This window comes from Dasypus novemcinctus, chromosome 16, assembly GCF_030445035.2.
Source record: "Dasypus novemcinctus isolate mDasNov1 chromosome 16, mDasNov1.1.hap2, whole genome shotgun sequence".
NCBI lineage: Eukaryota > Metazoa > Chordata > Mammalia > Cingulata > Dasypodidae > Dasypus > Dasypus novemcinctus.
In genome coordinates, this window is record NC_080688.1 from 78,841,749 (window position 1) to 78,865,840 (window position 24,092).

At 33.0% G+C, this 24,092-nt stretch overlaps 1 protein-coding gene across 5 annotated transcripts in view; it reads left to right on the forward strand.

Moving 5' to 3' along the window:
• Window positions 1-24,092, forward strand: part of RELCH (RAB11 binding and LisH domain, coiled-coil and HEAT repeat containing) — a 134,207-nt gene that overhangs the window by 95,874 nt on the left and 14,241 nt on the right. For 2 of the 5 annotated variants that reach the window (XM_004467239.4, XM_004467242.4), the window contains 11 exons: window positions 460-616; window positions 1,267-1,390; window positions 3,089-3,137; window positions 4,511-4,590; window positions 9,255-9,361; window positions 10,261-10,360; window positions 14,707-14,789; window positions 15,581-15,644; window positions 17,013-17,151; window positions 19,548-19,664; window positions 23,012-23,100. In XM_004467239.4, the coding sequence (XP_004467296.1) occupies window positions 460-616; window positions 1,267-1,390; window positions 3,089-3,137; window positions 4,511-4,590; window positions 9,255-9,361; window positions 10,261-10,360; window positions 14,707-14,789; window positions 15,581-15,644; window positions 17,013-17,151; window positions 19,548-19,664; window positions 23,012-23,100 (1,109 nt within the window). Of the gene's footprint in view, window positions 1-459; window positions 617-1,266; window positions 1,391-3,088; window positions 3,138-4,510; window positions 4,591-9,254; window positions 9,362-10,260; window positions 10,361-14,706; window positions 14,790-15,290; window positions 15,374-15,580; window positions 15,645-17,012; window positions 17,152-19,547; window positions 19,665-23,011; window positions 23,101-24,092 lie in introns of all 5 variants that reach the window. The other 3 variants (XM_004467240.4, XM_058277851.2, XR_011646011.1) reach the window with 2 other exon arrangements.

Sequence of the window (24,092 nt, forward strand, 5' to 3'; positions counted from 1 at the left end):
ACTCTTTAACATTTTCTTATGTTTAATAATTATCATTAAGCCATTAATACATTTCAAGAAAATGCTGCATCCTTATTTTTTAAGTTGTTTGCCTCTATGTAAGAGTAGTTGGTCCATTATGAGTTCCTTTGACCAACCGTTACCATTAGCATGCATTATTCATCTAAGGGCTATCCAAATAGTATTCCCATAATTACCTGGCATTTAATTACTCTGTATTTTGTGATATGTTCAAACTTTAAAAATATACCAGTATATATTCATGTTTTATTTACATAATTTTAAAAGTAAGTTTTAAAAAATTTCTCCAAAAACTTAAAATATTTTTGATTTGATTAAGATGTTTCAGTTATGTATTTAAAGTTCATATCAGGGGGAAAGGACTTATGTCCCTTTTGACATAATAGCTGCGTTCCCAAGCTGCCACTTTCCATGTAACTTTACTTCTACTATTTATAGTGACTAGGTTCCCTCGGCCCGTGTCGCCTCTTCAAGATGTGTCTACTATTATTGGAAGTCGTGAGCAATTGGCCGTGCTGCTACAGCTTTATGATTACCAGCTGGAACATGAGGGTACAACAGGCTGGGAGAGTTTACTATGGGTCGTCAATCAGTTGTAAGTTATGACCTCTATATTCATTTGGTACATTTACATCAGTTGAGTGAGGGATAGCGTAATGTATTTAGACTATCCCTGAGGGGCAAAATACAACAAAATATTAAAAATACAACAAAATATAACACAGCATCATCTATGGTAAGCTTCCTTAGGAGAGGAGATTGACACCACTGGTTATATAGTTATTTATCTATACAGATGGTTCTATTATGTCAATAGGAGCTTTCTGCTTCCTTCTTTCCCCAGTAGTGGTAATAGACTTTAAACTGGCAAATGTGCAGACTTCTCATTTTGAAGCTTAAATGGATGTAATGTTGGTTTTCTCTTATGTCACGCTTAGCAGGAACCTGATCCATAATATGAGTTTCACTAACACCATACTCAAAACTCTATCATTGAGGTTCCATATATTTTATAATAAGCAGTTAAAGTTTTACTTTAAGAAGTGTATAGAATAGAATGTAACCTTAAGACCTTTTCAAAAGGTCCAAAACAAAAGGGTACAAAACAACTCTTTTGTTTTCTAAATTTACTAATTATAAGGAGCAAAACAGAAGAGCTTGTTAGATTTGCATTGTTTCAAAATTGGCAAGGAAACAGTAATTTATATGTACCTTCTGCCTATTTTTCTTTCCTCTCAAATTCAGGTTGCCACAACTTATAGAAATAGTTGGCAAAATTAATGTTACTTCAACTGCCTGTGTCCATGAATTCTCAAGATTTTTCTGGCGCCTTTGCCGGACATTTGGCAAAATTTTTACAAACGCTAAGGTAAAAATTTTTATTCTGTGTTTTCTTATATGCAAGAGAAATAGAAATGTAATGTGTTAAGGTTTTAATAGAGCAAATAAAAGCATGAACCCTTCTTTTACTCCAATTATCTGTCTCAGAATAATATGAAAGTAAAAGAAAATTCCAGTTGGCAATAGTCTTAACTTTGTTGCTTCTTAGAAGATAATTTAGGCTAAACTTAGTTTGTATCCAAACTTGGAAATACTATCTACTCACTGTGGATATCTCAAAGATTTTCAGCATAGGAGGTAGCAGTTAAGGAAGCCAACTGCAATCCTTTGGATATACTACTGGTACTTTACTCCCTCTATAAAGTTTCAGGAAGCAGCTGTTTCCTCAGCACACTTTGGTCAAAACCTCAGACAATTGTGGAACCTCAGCAGCTTTTATATAAGACTTAATACAAGGATACTGCTGAGATCATGGACCCTTGAAATATACTGCATATTTTGATCACTACCAAAAGTATTATTTATTACATTTGTATGTACAGGTTATTTTGTACTCTGATATGAACATTGAAATGTCCTTAGGTCCTATTTTCTTCTTTAATACTTTTAAACCATTGTCTCATAGCATGTTGTTAAGCTAGTTCTTTAGAGACCTAATAAAAACATAAAAGATGTAGTTGCTCTAATCAAAATGTAAAAGGTAAACATTTTAAATATCACATTTAACTTTAGTGCAATTCTTTACAGTTAAACAGCAATTATTGAAACATTTAAAGTAAAACAGTGTGGTTTAGTGGACAGAGTAAAACCCAAAAGTCTTGAATTATAGCTGTTTTCTGCTAATTAATGTTTTGACCTTTATTAAAAAAGTTAATTTATCTGGGCTTAGTCTTCTCACGTGTGAAATGAAGAACTTGCTAGTTTATGTGCATTCTAGAAGTTTGATTATGTAGATTAATCATTTAATTACTCAGTATAAGCTTAATATATAAATTTTAAGTATAATATGCCTGACCTACCCTAATTAGAGGGCAAAACTAGAACATGATGTTACTATAAAAGAAACAAGGTCATTTTACATTTTTCACTAACATTTAATTTACTGTATGAAAACTGACAAGAGTTGTTTGACATCTCCAAAAAAGGTACCTATCTTTAAAAGTAAATAAATAAATAAAAACCAAGTGGGAGCCAACTTCAGCACTTAACAGAAAGTGTTCAATTTCAGTAGCTTGAAATCTGAAATAATAAAAATTGAAAAAAGCTTTTCCTCTAACTTAAAATATTAAAGTTAATGTCTGTATTTGATGTTTAAATTTTAAATAAGTTACTATAACAGACTAAATCTAGTCATGAATATCACATAATTAATATGTTATTCATTGAATATCCTAAATGACTGGGATTTCCTCTTCATTCCTTTTGAATGCAACCAGATGCTTGTTTCAGTAATTCTTATCATGTGATCTCTACCTACATAATGCTTTCTATCACCAAGTTCATTTTTAAGGAGGCTTGTTTCAGTAATTCTTATCATGTGATCTCTACCTACATAATGCTTTCTATCACCAAGTTCATTTTTAAGGAGGCAATAATTTCAAGCATTTAAAATAATCTTGAAAATTAATTTAATGACTGTTCAGAAAATACTGTAACATTTGATTTATGTAATCATTGATTGTCCATTGTACCTGAGACATTTTGGATCTGTTTTTGGGTTACTTAGGTAAAACCCCAGTTCCAGGAGATTTTAAGACTCTCTGAAGAAAACATTGGTAAGTTGTTCATTATTACTTTTTTAAAAATTGAATCTTTTTACTTAGAAAATTTAGTACTTAGGATATGTTAATTGTTTAAGCAAACTAGCCAGCAAGTAGAGTTGAAAAAGAAAGCATAATATATTTAGGAGTTCTTGGTTTTATAACTGTGTCACATCTAATACCTTCCCATGAGGTGGTGTTGGAATTAGTCCTCAATTTGATTACAAATATCTACCTCCATTGTAACTAAACAATGAGTCCCCGGAAGCAAACCCAAGGCCTCCCGTATGGTAGACAGGAGCCCAACTGACTGAGCCACAGCCACTTCCCTGAAGCATCTTCTTTTAATTTTGAAAACGTTGATGAAATTAATCCTGATGGCTTTTCTAAAAACATCTTTTTGAAGGGTTAATATTTTGAATGCATTTTTCTTGCTGTTATCTATTTAGTTAAATGTTTGCTTTGATGATAAATTAATGAATAAAAATTTTTAAGTATTTTGGAAATTGACAGCTTTTAGAATTAAGAGTTGGCTGTGAATGTTCAGCTGTTCATATAAGAAGTGATTATGAACTACTGTATATAAAGGCCATATCTATTAATATAATGTAAACCTGGATTCCTAGCTTCAGATTTATCTCTCTACTACCACAAAGAGAACTTTTCTTTTGAAATCATCTATAGATGCTACACAGGAAAATATCTGTTATGATAGACAAGTCAAAGTGCACTCACCTGTGGTTGGATGCTTTCTTCTCTCACCCTGCTTTACTTAGCCTGACTCCTGTCTCTTCTATGAAAGTAATCCGGTCTCTCTCTGGCTATAAAACCCTAGGAAGAATGGAGGAGAGGCTCTTGAACTAGGCTAATACTGGAAACTGGACAGAGTCTGTAAACAGGCTTAATAATGCAAATCTCATTGCCAGCTTTGAACTGAGTGCCTTTTTTTTTTAGGAGGTACTGGGGATTGAACCCAGGACTTCAAAGATGGGAAGCAGGCACTCAACCACTTCAGCAACATCCACTCCCCAAGCTGAGGGCCTTTATATTTTACTAAACAGTATATATTGAAAGCATAAAATTTAGAAAGACCTGTCCCTGCAGGCCCTTGGGAGACTCTTGAAAAAAAGTCCTCATTTCTGATTATCGAAACAGGAACGTAACACTTCATTTTGGTTATTAAAGTTCCTTCCCATTTAATAAAAGTGTTTATGCTAATGACTGCAAGAAATATTAAGCTGTGTTTTTTACAACAAGCAGTAGAAATGTATTTTAATAAAATACTTTCTAAACGAATGACAATATTTATTTGTAAACATGGTAAATATTTGCACTTTTTTCCTTTACATTTGAAACTTTGATTTTTAAAATTATTTTAATGATTTCAGATTCCTCGGCAGGAAATGGGGTCCTCACTAAAGCTACAGTCCCTATTTATGCCACAGGAGTCCTTACGTGTTATATTCAGGTAAGGGGAAAATTCTGATTTTCCAATAAAAGTATTTTCTATTAAAGGATAACTAATATTAATCTTTTTAGTATTGCGTGTGTGTGCTGATCTTACCTATAATGGAAAATTAATTTATTCATTTGTATTCAGTAAATAATTTATAGTGGAGGGCATTTTTTAATAAGGCTTTGAGTAAAATCTCAACTGAATGAGTAATTTTAGAGATTGTGATTGTGATATTTTGTTACAGGTGTTAGATTACATTTGTTAGCCAGGTTTTCTTGTTGTTGTTTCATAATGAGTTTTTCATACATAACAAACAGGGCACATTTGTTGGTTGAAGGAAACCACTAAATGTTGTAGAATACTATCCTATATCATTTTTAGCAGATTACTGTTTAGCTATCCTTCATTTTTCATAACTTTTGCAGCATAATAAACCACCCCAAATCATAATGACTTATTGTAATTATTTTATTTATTCACAATTCTACAACCTGGACTTTATTTGTCATCTCTTGTTACTGGAGGTCACTTACATTGTTGCATTGAGCTGGTTGGTTGGCTAGGGGCTTATCCAGGATGGCTGGGTCTCACGCTCCATGTAGTCTCAGGGTCTTTCTTTCCATGTGGCCTCATGAGCATCAGATCCAGACCAATTATATGGCGACTTCTTTTTTTTTTTTTTCCTCTCCCCTTCCCCCAACCCCCGCCCCAGTTGTCTGTTCTCTGTGTCCATTTGCTTTGTGTTCTTCTTTTTGTCCACTTCTGTTGTTGTCAGTGGCACAGGAATCTGTGTTTCTTTTTGTTGTGCCATCTTGTTGCATCAGCTCTCCACGTGTGTGGCGCCATTCTTGGGCAGGCTGCACTTTCTTTCACGCTGGGCAACTCTCCTTATGGGGCGCACTCCTTGCACGTGGGGCTCCCCTACATGGGGGGCACCCCTGTGTGGCACGGCACTCCTTGCGCGCATCAGCACTGCGCGTGGACCAGCTCCACACGGGTCAAGGAGGCCCGGGGTTTGAACTGTGGACCTCTCATGTGGTAGACAGACGCCCTATCCACTGGGCCAAGTCCGCTTCCCCCATATGGTGACTTCTAACAGTGCAAAAGCAGAACCTACCAGATCAAGGGTTAGGCCTGGAATTAGAACAGTATCACTTCTACTGCATTCTGTTGGTTAAAGTCTATCACAGGCCCAGGCCAGATTCAAGGGGAGGGAAATAAGCAAGGATGTGACTCAAAAGGCATATTTCATTGGTGACTACCAATGTATTAGACTGCCACACTTTGCTTAACATAAATAACACACAAGGCATATTAGTAATATGTTATTTGTATCCTAAAATTATTACTGTGTATTTTTTGAGAAATATTCATCCTAGTTCTGCAAATTCATGATAATAAAAACATTTCCTTGGATGGAGACAAATGGCATTTTCGTTACCAAGATTTAAAAAAATAAAATAAAATTACATTGTCCTTTTTAAGTGTGGGGCAATCCCACCAGTAAGGTAAAAATATGGCTCAGCATAAAGCATTGGTGGAAGTTAGAATATGAGAATTAAGAAGAAATTTCTATTTCAGTGGTTGCGTGAATTCCCACCCACCCCCACTAATACCCAGCTTATTTCTTTTGCCCTTTAAATTCAAAGTATAGCATTCATATTTATTGTACTCTTTTTCCAAAACAGATTTGAATCATCTTACATTATTAAAATATAATTCTACTATATCACATAATATTTCATAATAAAAACTCCAATTTTTCTACCTGTTAAAGTAGCAAAGTATACTTTTAAATTTTTCTTTTTATACTAGTTTGTAAGACTACTTCATACCACTTACAGAATCTCTGCATGTAGAATATTTTAAGTCAGGTAACATTATAGATGTGTTGCTCTTACATTCATGGAATGCAATGATATTAAGTCCTAGCACAGTGCCAGGCACGACAGCATGCATATTGCTCTCCTTCTCTTTAGGTTTGGTAACTATTCCAGCACAATAACAAGTATATTGATGTCAATATTTTTCTTTTTTTTAAACCTGTGCAAGTTTTGTTAGCATTTTTTTTTAAGATTTATTTTTATTCTTATTTTTTTATTTCTTTCTCTTTCCCCCCGTTGTCTGCTCCTATTTCCATTTGCTGTGTGTTCTTCTTTATCCACTTGCATTCTTGTCAGCGGCACCAAGAATCTGTGTCTCTTCTTTTGCACCATCTTGCTGCGTCAGCTCTCTGTGTGTGCGGTGCCACCTCTGGGAGGGCTGCACTTCTTTTGCACGGGGCGGCTCTCCTTGAGGGGTGCACTCCTTGCACGTGGGGCTCCCCTACACGAGGGACACCCCTGTGTGGCATGGCACTCCTTCGCGCATCAGCACTGCGCGTGGGCCAGCTCACCACACAGGTCAGGAGGCCCTGGATTTGAACCCTGGACCCTCCATTTGGTAGGCGGAAGCTCTATCATTGAGTCAAATCTGCTTCCCAGATAGCGTTTTGATGTTTTACATTTTTGACCATAAATATCATTTTAAAGCATGATAAACTACCTAGTGCAAGGTTTTGTTCATAGTAGATTCTTAATATAGTTTTGTTGAATAAGTGAATAAGGATTTGTCTTTTGAGAAAATATGTACAGTTCAAATATTATTCATATCTCTAAAGAGATGACTTTTCAGCTTATTGTTATAAAATGTATGGTAAGTTAAGGTAGCTATCGCAAATAGCTAGTGTTATCTTGTTTTAGGAAAAGCATACTGGCAGTTAATATTTTTCTTACTAAACAAAATTGCCTGATAGGACATATTGCAGCCCTGTTTGCTTTTGGTAAAGAAAACCTGTTTTGAATCAAATACATAAGTAGAATTACTTGTTTTATGATTTCAAAAATCAAAAATAGGATTGGATTAAATTTTTAAGTAAAAAAATCCATGCTCTTTTAGGAGTCTATTTTATAGCTCTTATTTCACTCTTGAGTTTTTTTTCAGATTTACAGTTTGTTTTCCAAAGATATGTCTACCCTATATTTTACGTAGCAGACAACTGAAAATGGATGAAATCTGTTCCATCTTAGTTCCAATGCTGGTCTGTCAGTGTGTAAGCTTTTTTACTAAGTAGACTGTTATGTTTTTGTGGGTTTTTTTGATTTATTTATTTATTTAATTCCCCCCCCTCCCCTGGTTGTCTGTTCTTGGTGTCCATTTGCTGCGTCTTGTTTCTTTGTCCGCTTCTGTTGTTGTCAGCGGCACGGGAAGTGTGGGCGGCGCCATTCCTGGGCAGGCTGCTCTTTCTTTTCACGCATCGGGAAACGGACTTTGGCCCAGTGGTTAGGGCGTCCGTCTACCATATGGGAGGTCCGCGGTTCAAACCCCGGGCCTCCTTGACCCGTGTGGAGCTGGCCATGCGCAGTGCTGATGCGCGCAAGGAGTGCCCTGCCACGCAGGGGTGTCCCCTGTGCGGGGGAGCCCCACGCGCAAGGAGTGCGCCCGTGAGGAAAGCCGCCCAGCGTGAAAAGAAAGAGCAGCCTGCCCAGGAATGGCGCCGCCCACACTTCCCGTGCCGCTGACGACAACAGAAGCGGACAAAGAAACAAGACGCAGCAAATGGACACCAAGAACAGACAACCAGGGGAGGGGGGGAAATTAAATAAATAAATAAATCTTTAAAAAATAAAAAAAAATAAAAAAATAAAATAAAATAAAATCCCTATATCCTTCCTTTATTAATGCTGATCTTTACTTTTGTCAATCCTTTATGTTAACCTGATTCTAAACCTACGTAGAAAAAAATGTGAGTTGTTAAACCAGTCTTCCGCATGCATCGATTTATACACTCAATACATATTTATTGTTGACCTTCTCTGTTCTTAGTGAGAAAAAGCTTGACTTTCATTTCTTATATATATATTTCCTACTAGAATGTCAGGATCCCTTTATTTAGAAGTTCAAACATACAAGTTATTTTTAAACTCTCCTAATTTAAAGAGCTTGCTTTTTCTAGCATATTACTTAGTAAAGTCCTGCATGGAAGGAAGGAAGGAAATTTCTGGTTAGGCAAATAAGAACAGTTCATTGAAGAAAGTTTGGAATGATTGAAAAATCAAGGATGCAATGATTTCTTTTAAGAACACGGTAGTTTATATTTCAGCAAGAATGCAGTTTCTCACCACTAGGATATTGCAAAGATAATTTCTTGAAAATCAATTTTCTACTATGAGGGGATAATTGTCTTAGTAGTTTGTTGTTGGGTATGTGCAGCCATAATTCATGAGAATTTAAAATGGTAAGGTAAAATATAATAAAATAATATAATCTGAACTGCCCAATAAAATCTTCTGCAATGATGGAAAGATATTATTATACCTGAGTTTATCCAGTAAGGTAGAGCCTAGCCCCATGTGGTTACTAAGCAGTTGAATTATAGCTAGCACAACTGTGGAAATGAATTTTTAATTTTACTTAATTTTTTATTTAAATTTGAATATAGTCACATGTAACTTGTAGCTACCATATCATACTATTTTGATCATAGATTGCTTAGTAAATACCTGTAATTAAAATTGATTTCAAATCAGGATATTCCCCCTTCTTTTGTAACATATTCTAATTTTAGATAGGTTATGTATAGTTTTTAGTTCTTCTTGATTGCTTGGAAATTCATTATCAGTCTTTTTCCTCTGTAGGAAGAAGACCGAAAACTGTTAGTTGGATTCTTAGAAGATGTAATGACCCTGCTTTCATTATCTCATGCTCCTCTTGATAGCCTGAAGGCTTCTTTCGTGGAACTGGGGTAAAAATAATAGCTTGTAATTTTTAAAAATACATATGACGTTCTAGAGGTGGATTTAAGAATATGTTAAGTCTAAGAAAGATTGATAGGCGTAACAAATTTGTGGATTTTAAGACTTAAGATTGCTTTTTGCTCTATGAGTTGCTTTTGTTTTTGCTTATTTGTACATTCTACACATTTGTAATTAATGCATTTAAAAAAAAAAACTGAAGGAAGATGTACAAGCATGTTTTCTTTGAAACATTTGGAAAAATAAAAGCAAGTACAAATATGACAAAAATGATCCCAGAATTGAAAAAGCTATCCCAAAGTGAAAGCTAGCTCATTACGTTCCTTTTTCTATTCTGTTTGATTCACTTAGTGGCTGCTAAACTAATTTTTTATTTTTCAGTCTTTACTGAAAACAGACTTATGCATTTATTACATTGGGAAAGGCTTTATAACCAACAGTCTCTTAATTTGAGTTGATCTTACTTGATCATACAACAATTATATGACATAAATAGGGCATGTATTACTGCCCCAATTTTTGTAGATGCAGAAACTAAGGCCCATAAAGGTTGTAACATACCCATGTGACATATGATTCTTACTAAAGCGTTCTTTACTTATTTCTCATAAGGGAGTTTATTTTTTTTCATTTCTTTGTAATTTTAACTTTTTGCTATTTAGAAAGAGTTGAAATTTCCATCACATTTACAAATGCTTAGAGAAACTAAAACTGTGATTTTTGAATACACTAAAAGTTTGTTGGTTTTCAAGGTAACTTCCTTTTGAGACACCATACAAAGCAATTCCATATGTTTTGCTAATATCTTTATCTGTAATATTGTAAATTTTTCAGGACTCCTCTAAGGTATTGTCGCTCTGAATTTTAATATTAATTTTTTTTCTTCCAGTGCAAATCCAGCCTACCATGAGTTATTGTTAACTGTTTTGTGGTATGGTGTTGTCCATACTTCAGCACTTGTGAGATGTACTGCTGCTAGAATGTTTGAGGTATGTAAACAAATGCTTTTGTTGGTTCAGATTACGATGAGCCATTTTGAAAGAGGGAGAGGGAATGTTTTATTTAAAAAAGAGTTTGCATGCCATGTTATGTTGATGTATATTTTATGGCATTGAACGTTATTTAGTTGTGTACTGTGTGATGGGGCAGAAATTCAATGATTTAGCTTTTACCTGTTTAAAAATGCTTTCTACCCTTATTGGTTCCTTGAATTTTAATCTATTCTCAGTTCTGTTCCTCACATTCTCTTTTTATCCTTATTTTAAATTATAGCCTTTGTAAATCTTTCTTACTATACTTTTCTGTTTACTGAAATAAAGGACTACTACTAAGCCAAAATAATAATAGAGTATCTTTCAAGTGGTAAAATGTAGTTGGGTTCATAAATAGTATTAAAAAGCAATTATTGCAATTATGGAAATATTTATTATATTGGAATAACATCTCTCTATATTAATTGCTAATCATCTTATAAGAGAAAGGAGGCTAGTCATATAATTTACCTACATTTTCTTAAAATGCCATCTACTCAAGAAAAGTGTGAAAATTGAAATCTTTTGTACCCATTGTGTTATTATGACACAGCCTACTAGTATATTTTAAAAATACATATTTATAGAACTTTTATTAGAGGACTAAAATTTATTCAGATTATTCCATGTTGATATTGATTCTTGCCATATAGCCAAATCGCCTGGGTTTGTTTCCATCTCTGCCACTTAGTGGCTTTGTAAATTACTTGGGCAAGGTTTGCTTCTTCATGCCTTAGTTTCCTCATCTACAAAATGAAGATGATAATAAGTACCTGTCTCAAAGGATTTTTGTTAGTATTGAATGAATTAATACTTATAAAGCCCTTAAAATAACGGTATATAGTAAGAGTATAAATGTTAGCTAGCATTATCATTATTGTTTTTTTATCCATGCTATTAATATTTCCCTAAATAATATAATAGGAAACATATACTTATCCAAATGAAATTGTCCCTAATAGTTATGTAATTCTTAAAATATCTTAAAACACTTATATCCATTAGAAGAATTAAGTAATTTAGTTCTTACTGAATTTCAGAATTTCTCCACAAGATAAATTGCATTTGGAAAAATAGAGCATCAGTATATTTAAAATGCATGGAATGCCATCTAATTTTAAATATGTAAGATAGATTCATGAAATCTAAAGAAATTCCATTGATATCAGGAAGGGGAAAATTCTCTGTCCATGTTATTCCCTCAGTTATTTTACATATTTGATTTTAAAAACTATAATGAAGTCTTCTCTGACGAAGTGAATGCCAAATTAAAAGTGTGGTTTAATGTCTAGCTCAGGTTCCTTCTGGTGTAAATTCTGATTATTTAGTATGCTGCCAGTAGACATCACTGTGAAAGAAAAAGGTCTTTCTTCAGCATCCCTTCCCAAAAGAAAAATGCAGCCTTTTAAATAAAGAGCTATTTCTTTAATACACTCTTCACAGGATTTTATTCTGAGATCATAAAAGCTATTTCTTTTTCTTAAACTCTTTGCTTCTGCAATATACGTATACACTGCTAAAACATATGATGAAAATAATTTAAGTATGAATGAATGAATGAAGCTTCCTCCTCTTTCATTTGCTTTTTATTTTTTGCCTTAGTTCCCATATGTGGCTTTTTGTGTGAGTTTGGTTTCTATCTTTGCTGTCAGTGTTGGTCTGGAAACTATACCTATGCTTAAGAAGTTTCTAGTGTTCTCGCATGTTGATTATGAACTTCCAAGTCTTTTTTGAGAGACTTATTCCAATGTTTTTCCTAATTCATTTATGTCAAAAAAGATTTCACCAAGTATATGTTAGTAAAAGCAATTAGTAGGAGAAAGTAAAGTTATTCTTTTGCCAAAGATCCTTATTTAGAACAAAATTGTTTTAAAAGAAAAAGTATGGTTTATAATATTTATTTTGATACTAGCACTTTAGAATTTAGAATTATGCCTCCTCTCCCCACCCCCAAAATGAGTTAATCCAAAATAAATCCATATGAAAATACGACAGTAAAATAACTATAGAAAAAAAGAAAAAGTGAAATGAGTAACTCTAGAGAAGAAATACCAGGAACCTAATATAACATACTTACTGAAATTAAACACTAAATTTAGCTATAAGTTTTTAGATAGTGGGACCAAAAGAAGAAATCCAGTTATATTGTTCTCATTGTTAAATAAAAGGTAATATATTACTTCTTGAAGTAGCAAATTGTTAATACAAATTGTTAAAAATAAAATTGTTATAAAATTAATTTATAACATCAATTTATCCCTCCTAGTGTGATATAATGGATTTTTACAAATAAGGCAGAAAAGAACTTCATTTAACTATTTCTTATATCAGTCATAAGGAAACTGAGCATGTAACATTGGACCTCAACTCAAAGCTTTAATGCATGTACTTTGTCAGACATAACTACATCCATTTCCAGCTCCACTACTTGGACTTACTGGCTCTAAAACCCTGAACAAGTTATTTAACTTTTTTTAGCCTTGGTTTCTTCATCTGTTAAAATATTTATTATAATTGTACTACCTCATCAGATTTTAAAGATCAAGTATATATGTAAAATACTTAGAGAATAGTGTTTAATAACTGATAGCTCTTAAATTGCTTTCCAGTTTTCCAGCTTAATAAAGGAATTGACCTTAAAAAACCTTAAAGCAATGAGAACTTAACTTGTCCTCTAGATGAGTCTTGCTGGAGCAAGACAGCAGACTTTTGAAGATACACTTTACTGACTTAAATTCAAGGAATCTTATTTATAAAATGATATACAAAATAAAGTGTATAGTTTATATCTAGGCTATTAATAAACATGTTAAAATATTTTTAATTAATAATGTTTGAACTTCCTTTTCCTATTTCCTTCTACTTGACATCTGTAAATTTTAGAGTAATAAGAAAAGATCTTTTGTCATTTTATTCCTGCCTAATTTTCATTGGTCCTTTATAAAAGTTATTTCAGGATTTTGAAGTGGATTTTAATAGTTATTAAATGACAGCAAATTATTGTGACATTAGGAGTCTTCAAATATAGCAGGATATGCTTTCTCTGACACGTAGGAAGAATATCTTACTGACTGCACACAGATGGGTTTTAGTTTTTAAAAATTGCATGGCATCTTAAATCTTCTATGAAGACTACTTCTATTAACTAAACAGATTAGTTAGCATTTAGATTAATTTGCCTACATTCTGAAATTGTGAATATAGGATTAGGAGGTTGCCCTTCTCTGTCTAACTCATAAAATTTATTAATATTTATAAAAACAAATATATATGGTTAAATATTGTCCTATTGTTTTTGTGATTTAAGGTTGATTGCTGAATAAATTTTAGCAGTCAGTGTAAATTATACTCATAAAATTTATTTTGAAATTTATTTGTGCTTTTAGAAAATTTAAAGCAAAGAGTTATTCATAAAATGTTAACTGCATGGTCCAACCAAAAAATTAAAAAGTTAAATAACTTTTTTTTCTCAAATTTAACACAAATCTTACACTCTTAGAGTGATTATAATAATAAAATTATCATTTCTTGAGTGCCTGGTCTTTATTAGGCACAATATGTAGGTATATTATGTGCAGGTCAGTAGTATAGCAATCCTTTAAGAAAAATGATAATATCACCATTTTCAGGTGCGTAAACTGACTTAAAAGAGATTGTATTGTATCTAAGGCCACATGGCTAATGAGCCAGAGTCTGAATTCAGATCTGATCCTTAGGTGTGATACTTTCTACTAGGTTGCATTATATCTCTGTACCTCAAAAGAGAATGCTATGAGATTTTTAAAATTAGTAATTTTCCTTTGTGAATTATAAATGTACTTGCTGTACAACTATCATAAGCAATTTAGTGGCAGCTACTCGCCATTTGCATTTGGTTAAAAACAGTCCAGTTTGTACCTTGTGGTCATTATAAATTCACACCAGATTTATTTTGAGAATTATAACCATAAAACCGTATATATCTTCTTTTTAGCTTCTTAAAAAAAGAAAAAAGTGAAGCTGTCTTCTAAAATGCATTTTAATTGAACATGGAAATTGTGACTGATATGACTAGAAGTACAAACTGCCTTTGAATTGGTGAAAAACTCTGTTTTTGTGCCCTGCCAGGCTATTTAAGCTTTATTCTCCTCCTAAGCATTCTCTGCCTTTATAAAGCACTCTAGTAGCAATATTTGCTTAGCTTCTAATTTTGGTTTTGCTTTTGTGTTTTCTCTTTTTCTTGGTTGTGCCTTTCTTCTTCCCATGGCACTGTATTTGCTCTTTCCGTGAATCACCTGTGAATACCCCCTGTGCTGACCAATCAGCTGTTGGTGAAGGGGGTGAATGAAACTCTGGTAGCTCAGAGGGTTGTTCCTGCTCTCATTACTCTCTCCAGTGACCCTGAAATGTAAGTGTCATCCCTGCCTTTTATATTCAGCATCCCTTCCAAAATTAGCCTGTCAAGAAATAACCATCAGCTTTTAAATTCACTGAAGAATAGTGTATTTATTTCTTAATACTACTGGATTATACTTACTTGATTTTAAACTTTACTATATTACTATTCATAATCATTTTTAAAGTCAGCCCTACAGTAAGTTTAATTTAGAGATCAATTATTGAAAAAAAATAATAACAGTATTAGTGCTCCATAACTATTTCCAAAATTTAAAACAAGCTGATGGATTATTTCTTCCAAGCCAAGAAGGGATGCTCTGCTAATCTCGCTAACAGGTTGTTACCAGTAAGTGTAGTGGCATGAACCAGAGGCTTAACATTTTAATGTCTCCTGTGGGTGACTAAACCAAGAACGGCCAATGAGTCTGCCTGCCCATCCTCAGTCACAGCTAACCCAGTTCTCATTCCAGTTTACCAAACCATTTTTTATTGCATGTTGACTGGTTTACAGCTGACTCTTCGAGGCATGAGTGAAGCGTTAGTTGACAAGCGGGTTGCTCCGGCCCTTGTTACCTTGTCCAGTGATCCTGAATTGTGAGTTTCACAGATGCAACCCTAAGTTATCCTGTCTGTCTTTTTGAGCATTCTTCTTGGTCTGCTTTTTTTTTTTTTTTTAATTTGTCATTGCTAGAGACTAATCAATATATTTACCTTATACTTATTTTGAGAAGCATTTTAATAATACTCATTTTCATATCAAAGGAAGTTTCAGTTTCTTTAATTTTTTTTAAATTCTAACAGCTCTGTCAGGATTGCCACCATTCCATCCTTTGGCACTATTATGGAAACAGTTATTCAAAGAGAGGTAGGAAAAATTGAAATTTATTTATATCTATGTACTATCAAGATGATGATGTCATATTACCATGTAAATCTCTTTCATTTTATTAGTTATGATAGCCTAACCAAGGCATATTTCCATATTCTAAGAAAATCTCTTGTCTTTTTTCTCAACCAGAAAGTTAAGTGTAGGACAACTTTCTGATGTTCTATTGTAAGTCCAGCTGGTTATTGCAGTTCTGAATAGTCCTTCAGACCAGATCTTGTTGCAAAGACTTCTATTATCCAGTAGACTTTTGGGCAAAACAACATAAATTCCTGATCGCAAATTTTCACAGATGTGAAGGCTGTTTTGCATTATGGTTTTATGACCACAAATTTATGTGTCTTGCAAATGGAGGCTAGAGGGTACCTATATTTTGATAACTGTGTCATTTATAGCAAGCTCTATAAGTCTTCTAGAGTACATCACCGTAAAAAAACCCTTTTTCATGACTGCTTCAGGAGATTACCAAGTATTTCCTAAGTGTGTTTTGATTCTGAAACTGATTTCATTCATATTTGCTAAATTCAATCTGCAACATTAACTGTAAGACCATTCTCAAAATTAGTATCAGACTTTCACTCTTTTGTGAAATTGTATATGTCCATATGCAAATTAAAAACCCTTGAATTAGAAAATAGGTTGTTTCATATTACCTAGTTACTTCATCAAATAAACAAGGTTTTCTTGTCCATTTAATAATTGATATTTTCTTTTATAAAAATTAAAAGTATCTATTTGCATTTTAAAAATAAAATCCATTGTCATACAGACTTTTTTTCTTACTATAACAAAAATTAAATTTTATTATGGAAAGAAATGTTTTCCATTTTCATTGGTGAAGTAGCATAAAAAGAGCAGAGCATTCTGCAAAGTCTGCAATCTTGACAGAATTTCAACATGTTCTTATATCCTAAAATAAAAATGTCTTTTAGGGAAATGTGAGTAAGATGTAAGTCATTAATGAGTCATTGCTTTCAGAAGGTGAATAATTGGGTAACTTACATTCTAATTTTTTTTGTAGGAATTTATAATTTAGATACAAACTCATCATAAACTTATCTCCTTTTCCCTAAATATTGGGGGAGAGGGGTCTTTTATTTTTACAATTTGTAGGGAATATGTATATTTCTCAAAAAACAAAATAAACAATTTAAGCGTTAACAAGCATATACAAAAATGTAAAATATTTTGAGCTAAAAGACCAAATATGTACTTATATAATTTCAAATTTCTGCTATCATGTTCAAATCCACTAGGCAAACCATGTTTAATGTGTATGTGTCTCTTTAACAACTCTACTTATTTTTAAATATTTTATAAAATGACTGTACATTTTCCAATTTTAAGTTGCTAGAAAGAGTAAAAATGCAGTTGGCTTCTTTCCTGGAAGATCCTCAGTATCAAGACCAGCATTCTTTGCAGACTGAGATCATAAAAACATTTGGTAGAGTTGGACCTAATGCAGAACCCAGGTTCCGAGATGAATGTAAGTTGCATTTCTCTTTTTCCTGAATTGTAATGTAAAATTAAAGCCAGGAGCTTCTCTGAGCATTTTTCATATCTTAAAGCCTTGCCACAATTTATCTTTCATATACTAAAAGCTGAAAGTGAAACAAACAAATTGGTTATTGTGAATTGAACAATATTACTATTAGTGGACAAATAACGTGGTTTCTTATACTATATACTGATGGCTTTAAGACACATGAAAAGTAACTCGAACACAATTTCAAATCATTCAAAAAAACATTTCTTAATACCTTTTAGTTGCAAAATATTGTGCTGCCTTATATTTAGATCCTGATATTTAATTCATATTACTTGTTTCTAATCATGTTCTTAGGAAAAGTCTCTCCCATTTAGCATGCCATTCAGCTTATGATACATCACTTTGTGTTTTAATTCACAGATTATTGTTCTGCTTTAGTTTCTGTAGTATCCCTTTTACTAAGGACTTCAACCTTTATGACAACAGTTTCTTGGAGTAGCATCAAGGCATCCAGTACTTATTACTCCAAAAGCATATAAATTATCACTGCTGTATTTAGCCCTTTTGTTTTTAGCAGTTCGACACACTCCAGAGAGGGCCACAAGTTTACCCACTTAGGTCAGTTTGTTTTCTAGTACAAAATTGGGTTCCTCAACAATCTAGTTATTTTGACATCTCCAGCGTAGTATTATCTCTTTTCATTTTTAAAATACTCGTCAATGAAAATATTAATTCAGGTTTTGGACTGCAGTATACAGAAGGTCTGTTCAGGGCATGGACACTTACTAAATTACAGAAACATAATCATGAGATTCTTTTTTTTGTTGTATTGGTAACATGAGGAGAAGGACTAAATAACATTTCATAAGTAGCTAACTAATGAACAGAAAAATGTGTGGTGTTTTAGTTAATAATGATAGTTCCACATAGTGTAACATCAGATACAGGTGATCCTAGTACAAGCTCGAAGGTGATTTAACTAACTTTGTTTAGGTTCTAATTGCTCAGAGGCAAAGAGAATAAGCCCTGGCTCCTGGACCAAGGGATAGGTTAAATAGGCAGAAGGTCTTGGGTATGTACCATGTTGTTGAGTTAGTACCTCTCAGGAGGTACTCAGTGTCTGGAGTACTTCTATAAGAGAAACTTTCTCTCATCAAATATTTGGTTACCCTGAGGTATACAGTTTTGACAGAAAAGGTGGAATAAGTGATTAATTCTTTCCCTTCATTTACTTGTTTTGTAAAGAGTTTGTTCCCTAGCATCCTCCAAAGGTATGACCAATAAAGGAGAGTTGGTTGGTATAAGGATTTAAACATAGTTGATGTGTTCCAATCCATTGCAGTTATTTTACATACCAGTGTTGAAACTAACCCATCTTTGGCAAGCAGGAATCTTTCTAAGTTGGCAATGACATAACTCCAGTTGTTTTTTCTGGTATGAAAAGCTTTTCTAAACTTACCTTACACATATCCTTCTTAGACTTGGCATTAGCCATTTCTCCAAGGAACAGTGGGTTTAGGGGAAATGGTGTTTTGAAAACACAAACTTAGGCACTGGGGGTGTTCATTGCTGCTGAATTGATCAATGTTACTAGGACCATCACTTTTTTTTTAAGATTTATTTTACCTCTCCCCATCCCCTTGTTGTTTGCACTTGCTGTGTCTATTTGTCTTCTTTGTTTCTTTACGAGGCACTGGGCACTGAACCCCGGACCTCCAATGTGGGGAGCCCAATCACTTAAGACACATCTGCTTCCCTAGGGCCATCACTTTTATTTTCATAGTAGTTTGTCTAAATTCTTGAGATTTTACTTTTTTTTTGATATATAGGATATTAAACCCTATATCTCAAAGAAAAAGCAATCATCAATACTATTCAACATTGCTCTTTGCTAAGAATTTGAGAAATTAAAGATAGTAATAGTTTTGAGGGAGTGAAGATTAAATAATGTGTTGTTTGAAAAATAATACTGTATTTATCTTCTGTTTAATAACAGTATTAATACCTGATTTTTTTTAAAAAAAAACTAATTTGTCAAGCGAATAATAACATAAAAGGTAGGTTTACATATGAGGGTTTACGTATGTTTATTTGGTTTTCATTATATATATTGGGAAATGGAATCACAGCAAGGTGAAATGACCCGTACACGTTCCCATAATTAGGTTCTAGTGACAATGCCAGAATCTGTTTCTCCCAAATCCCAGGTTGCTTTTGTTCAGATACTTTCTTCCCTAATAAGAAAAAGCACAAGATGTGGGTAATTTTTTGTAATCATCTAGAATTAAGATGAAATGTTACAAAGTAAAATTATAAATTATTTTTAAAATACTTGCATGTTGTATGTGAATGTTTTGGATAAAAATTTTAACAGTTTGCTCTTATTTTTTCAGTTGTTATACCACATTTACATAAGTTGGCTTTGGTGAACAACTTACAAATTGTGGATTCTAAAAGACTGGATATTGCTACCCATCTTTTTGAAGCCTACAGTGCACTTTCCTGCTGTTGTATCCTTACTTTATTAATATATATCTATATTTATATAACCAATATTACAATGGTCTTCTTTTGTTTTTTCTTCAACTCATTTAGAAAATTGAAAATTTGATTTGACTTGCCCTATTCTAACCATCTCATATTTTTAAAAGATCAGTTAAGTTCTCTGTGCTTATATGTTCTATAGTTTTGAAAACATTGATGAGGTTCCTAACCCAAAACTTTGTCAAAGTAGCTGAGACTTCTGTTAATCAAGAGAAAACCTTGTATATATCCTGGCACTTAGGTTTTTCAAAGAATACTTAACTGTCGGTATCCTACAGAATAGTATGTTTATCTCTTAGGCCAATTCAGCTAATTATTTCCAAAGATGATAGAGCTGGGAGAGAAAATACAGAGATCATCTAGGCCCATGTCTACCACTATATTTAATAAATGATTAAAGCAAGGCTTAAAATTTAGTGACTTTTTTTGTTTTTTTTATAGTTAAAAGCAAATCTAGACTGAAACAAAGAACATTAGCCATCCCGTTACATGTTTTTTTTTACTACACTATGCCATCTCCCTAGTTTAAAAAAAAATTTTTAAACAAAAACACAAAATAAACAGCAACTAAAAAACTAAAAAAAAAACAAAAAATAACTAATAAGAGTGTAGAGATAATGAAGGGCAGTAGTTTTTTACCCTTCCCTCCAGGCAAATTGAACCTTAGCTTGTAGGCTCTCCCATTAAAAAGCAGAATTATTCTAGAAAAGGAAAACAAAGAGCTTGGAAGAGGAGTTAGAGGCTGAATACTCAAAACTATAAATTGCAATCTTGATAATATAATCAGGAAATCATGATTATGACAGAAAAATAATTGTGGAAGGAGCTTCCTAGTGATTCTTAGGATAAGCTAGAGAAAATAGGGATAGTTTCAGGATTAATACTTAACGGTTTCACATTGTTATATACCAGTTTGAAGTAATAAGCAAAGTGAACAGATAATTTTAAATAAGATAATTATGTTTCAAATATCACTGACACTCATTGGCACTGAATTCTTGATTGGAATGTACCAATGAAGGTTGTTTTTTGTGCAGAATAAATCAGAGGGTTCAAAAAGTAGAGCTTTATGTTAAGGAGCTGTTTGTCCTTTTCGAAATTTTGAAACTTGAAGTTGGATACATAGTTGAGAGTGTTTTATTTTGGAAATTTACAAATTACCTAATCATAAGGGTATCAGCCATGTATTTTTAATAATATAGATTATAAAGTAGACAGATATACCAAATTCTAATACTTCATAATAGTAACTATCCATACACTATCCATATCAACTATCCATACACTATTTAAGCTTAGTTCCACTAAAAGCAGAACTCTCATTGCTGATTTATCTAGTTTGCATTTTTAACTTATACAAGATAGGGGAAGCAAAAAAAGGAACTGATATTCTGAATTGGCAAGGAAGAATTCTTTAGTAATGGAGAAGTGACACGACTCTTGTAAGAAAGTAATATTGGGATTTTAAAGTTTATATCTCAAAAAACGAAAACATTGATATGTTTTATACATGATCCTTAGACTTTAGGACTGTAGATGTTTAAAACTGAAGCATAAGCAGAGAATTCCTAAAAGAATATGCCTCAAGGAAAATGGGAAAGTAAAATCAAAATTTTTAGCTCCATAAAATAAATTTTCAAGTGGGAAAAACAGTTGTTTCTAATGAGAGATAGAAGCCTATGTAGAAGAAATGTTATTATGTGGTTGGATACACACAGAATATATCATACAATAAAAAGTCTTTGCACCAATACAGTAAGGGGAAGAACTGTCTTAACGATAGTCTTGGTTCAAGTACAAAACTGTTAGTTCTATATGAGTCAGAACTTATGAGTCAAACAGTATAATATGGCCATTAATAAAACCATATTGTCCAAATCTTTTCTGCTCTTCTGTTGCATTCTGAGCTGATCAGACCACAACAGTCTTCCTCTCAGACTGACATAGAAAAACTAGTGTGTAACTTTCAGGATTAATAAGTCAGGAAATCATGTTAAAGAAATGTTTGAAGGAGTTAAGAGATGTTTAACCTAGAGAAAAGATGACTTGGGAATGAAAAGATAACTTGACAATTGTTTTAAAGGTTCTTAGGAGAAAGAAAGGTTAGGCACACTATAACTGAGGTTCAGAGCTAACACTGACAAACAGAAGTTGCAGAGGAGCTGATTTTATTTATAAGAAAACCTTTCTAATTGATTTATCTAAAAACATAGTGATCTCTCTTATGAAACTCATTACCTGTCATTGATGACAGAGAGGTGATTCCTACTATTAGATAGCACTAAATGACTGCTATGGTCCCTTCCAACTCACAAGATTCTGTGATTGCCTGGGGAAAATGTAGGACCAAACTGAGTAGAAAGAGAAGAAAAGGACAGTGGCCTCCCTCTTACCTTCACATAAAACCATCTTCACCTTCTTAATTCATGCCCATATTTCTCTTGGTCATACTTTTTAACTACTAATCCAAAGTCACTCTCAGTTATATCTTGGTGGCACCTCACCCACCTCTAGTAAACAAGACTATGTAACCATTAGGTTGCAGCCTTCTATATGTATACAGGAATTTGGTTCAACCAAATGATTTTTGTATTTTTAGGATACCCTATGTAATTTGGTACCCATTATAGGAGCTTTGATTACAGATCATTTTTATTTATAACTGTTTCAAGGCAATAGTTATATTTTTTCTTAACCTTAATTACAATGAATTTATCACTTATTTTCCCCCAAAAAAACTGATTAAAACTCATCTTTATAAAGAAACTGGTTGGCATTTTTTCATTTTAATATGGTATAATATTAGATGAAGCTTTTCTTAAAAGGTTAACAACTGTGATAAGGTGAGAATGTGCCAGATTGATGAGAATGAACAAGTTGACTTATTTTCTTGAGAAATACCTCTGCTTTCTTGATTCTTTTGAATATAAAGTTATTTAATTCATTCAAGAGCATACTTGGTTGTTTAAAAGGATGATTAATGCAAGAAATGAAGGAAAGATATATGTTTTAAGAAAATTATATGACTTAATTTTCACACTCATTATTTCATACATTTACATAGTGCAATTAAACTATTGTAATGTGCCAAGGACAATACTACTGACATAAATAGGTTTGGGGGAATAAACACAATACTTCTTGATATGTAACTAGCTCAACAGGCTGGAGTCATACTTGAGGGAGGTGTAATTAGCTGCAAGCAGTCAGCAGGCTATAAACATCATTTATTAGAGCTTCCATAGATCTAACCACTGTTGTTCTATTGGACCACAACAGTTTATTTTAATTCCCTTAACTACCTTTTCTCAAGTCATTTCAGAGGATTTAATGATTAATCACTTTTTACCTGGTCTCAGATGTTTACGGACTGACATGGAACATCTTTCTCCAGAGCATGAGGTAAACTACTGTGATTGCTAAGCCACTGTGATTGTCAGTGCTATGTATGTTCATGTTTGATATCTCCTATACAGACTTTCATTCTTCTTAGTGTGGAACTTGATTATGATGTGCTCTGCTTAATTTTTAAAAACCTAGTTCAATGTTATTTTACTAATTTATTTACCAGTTGTAAATAAACTCATTTACCAGTTTAAATGAGTTTGAACAGCTCATTTGAACATATTTGAGCCTCAGTTTAATTCTCTTAAGTAGGAATATAACACACTTCACTGAATATTCTGAGAATTTAAGATAATATACATAAAATGCTTTATAACCATAAAGTATTATAAACTGTTAGTTATCTTTGACCATCAACTTTCTCAGTAGCCACATTTTTATTTTCTATCTCTGTTTCCTCTTAACTTTTTCATTCCATTCCATTTGTCTTCCTACTTCCTCTTCTGTTTCCTCCAAATTCTTGCTTTGTCATTTATCCCCTATTCTATATCTTCAGCCTGTTTTTGTACCCACTTTTCTTCAACCTATTATGATGTTTGACTCTCCCTTAATAAATAAAACAAAAGCAAAAACCTCCCTTGTTTATCCTCCCCAAATCTCTTTCTTCTCAATAGACTGCACTTACTCTCTCAACTTTCACACTGCCTATTGGTACATCTCACTGATAACTATCACACTAATCCAATGAAACTGCTGTCCCTAAAATCAGTTGTGATCAAATTGTCACACTGAAAGGATACTTTTTTATACCTACTATTCCAGCTTTTTCTGCAGCATTTTGTTTTTCGAAATTCCTTTGGCTCTTGGGATACCATTCTCTTCCTATTTTTTCTCTTCTAGTCAATTCTTCCCAGATTCCCTTTCTTTCCTCACCCTTAAATATGTGTATTAGTCAGCCAAAGGGGTGCTGATGCAAAATACCAGAAATATGTTGGCTTTTATAAAGAGTATTTATTTGGGATAGAAGCTTACAGTCACAAGGCCATAAA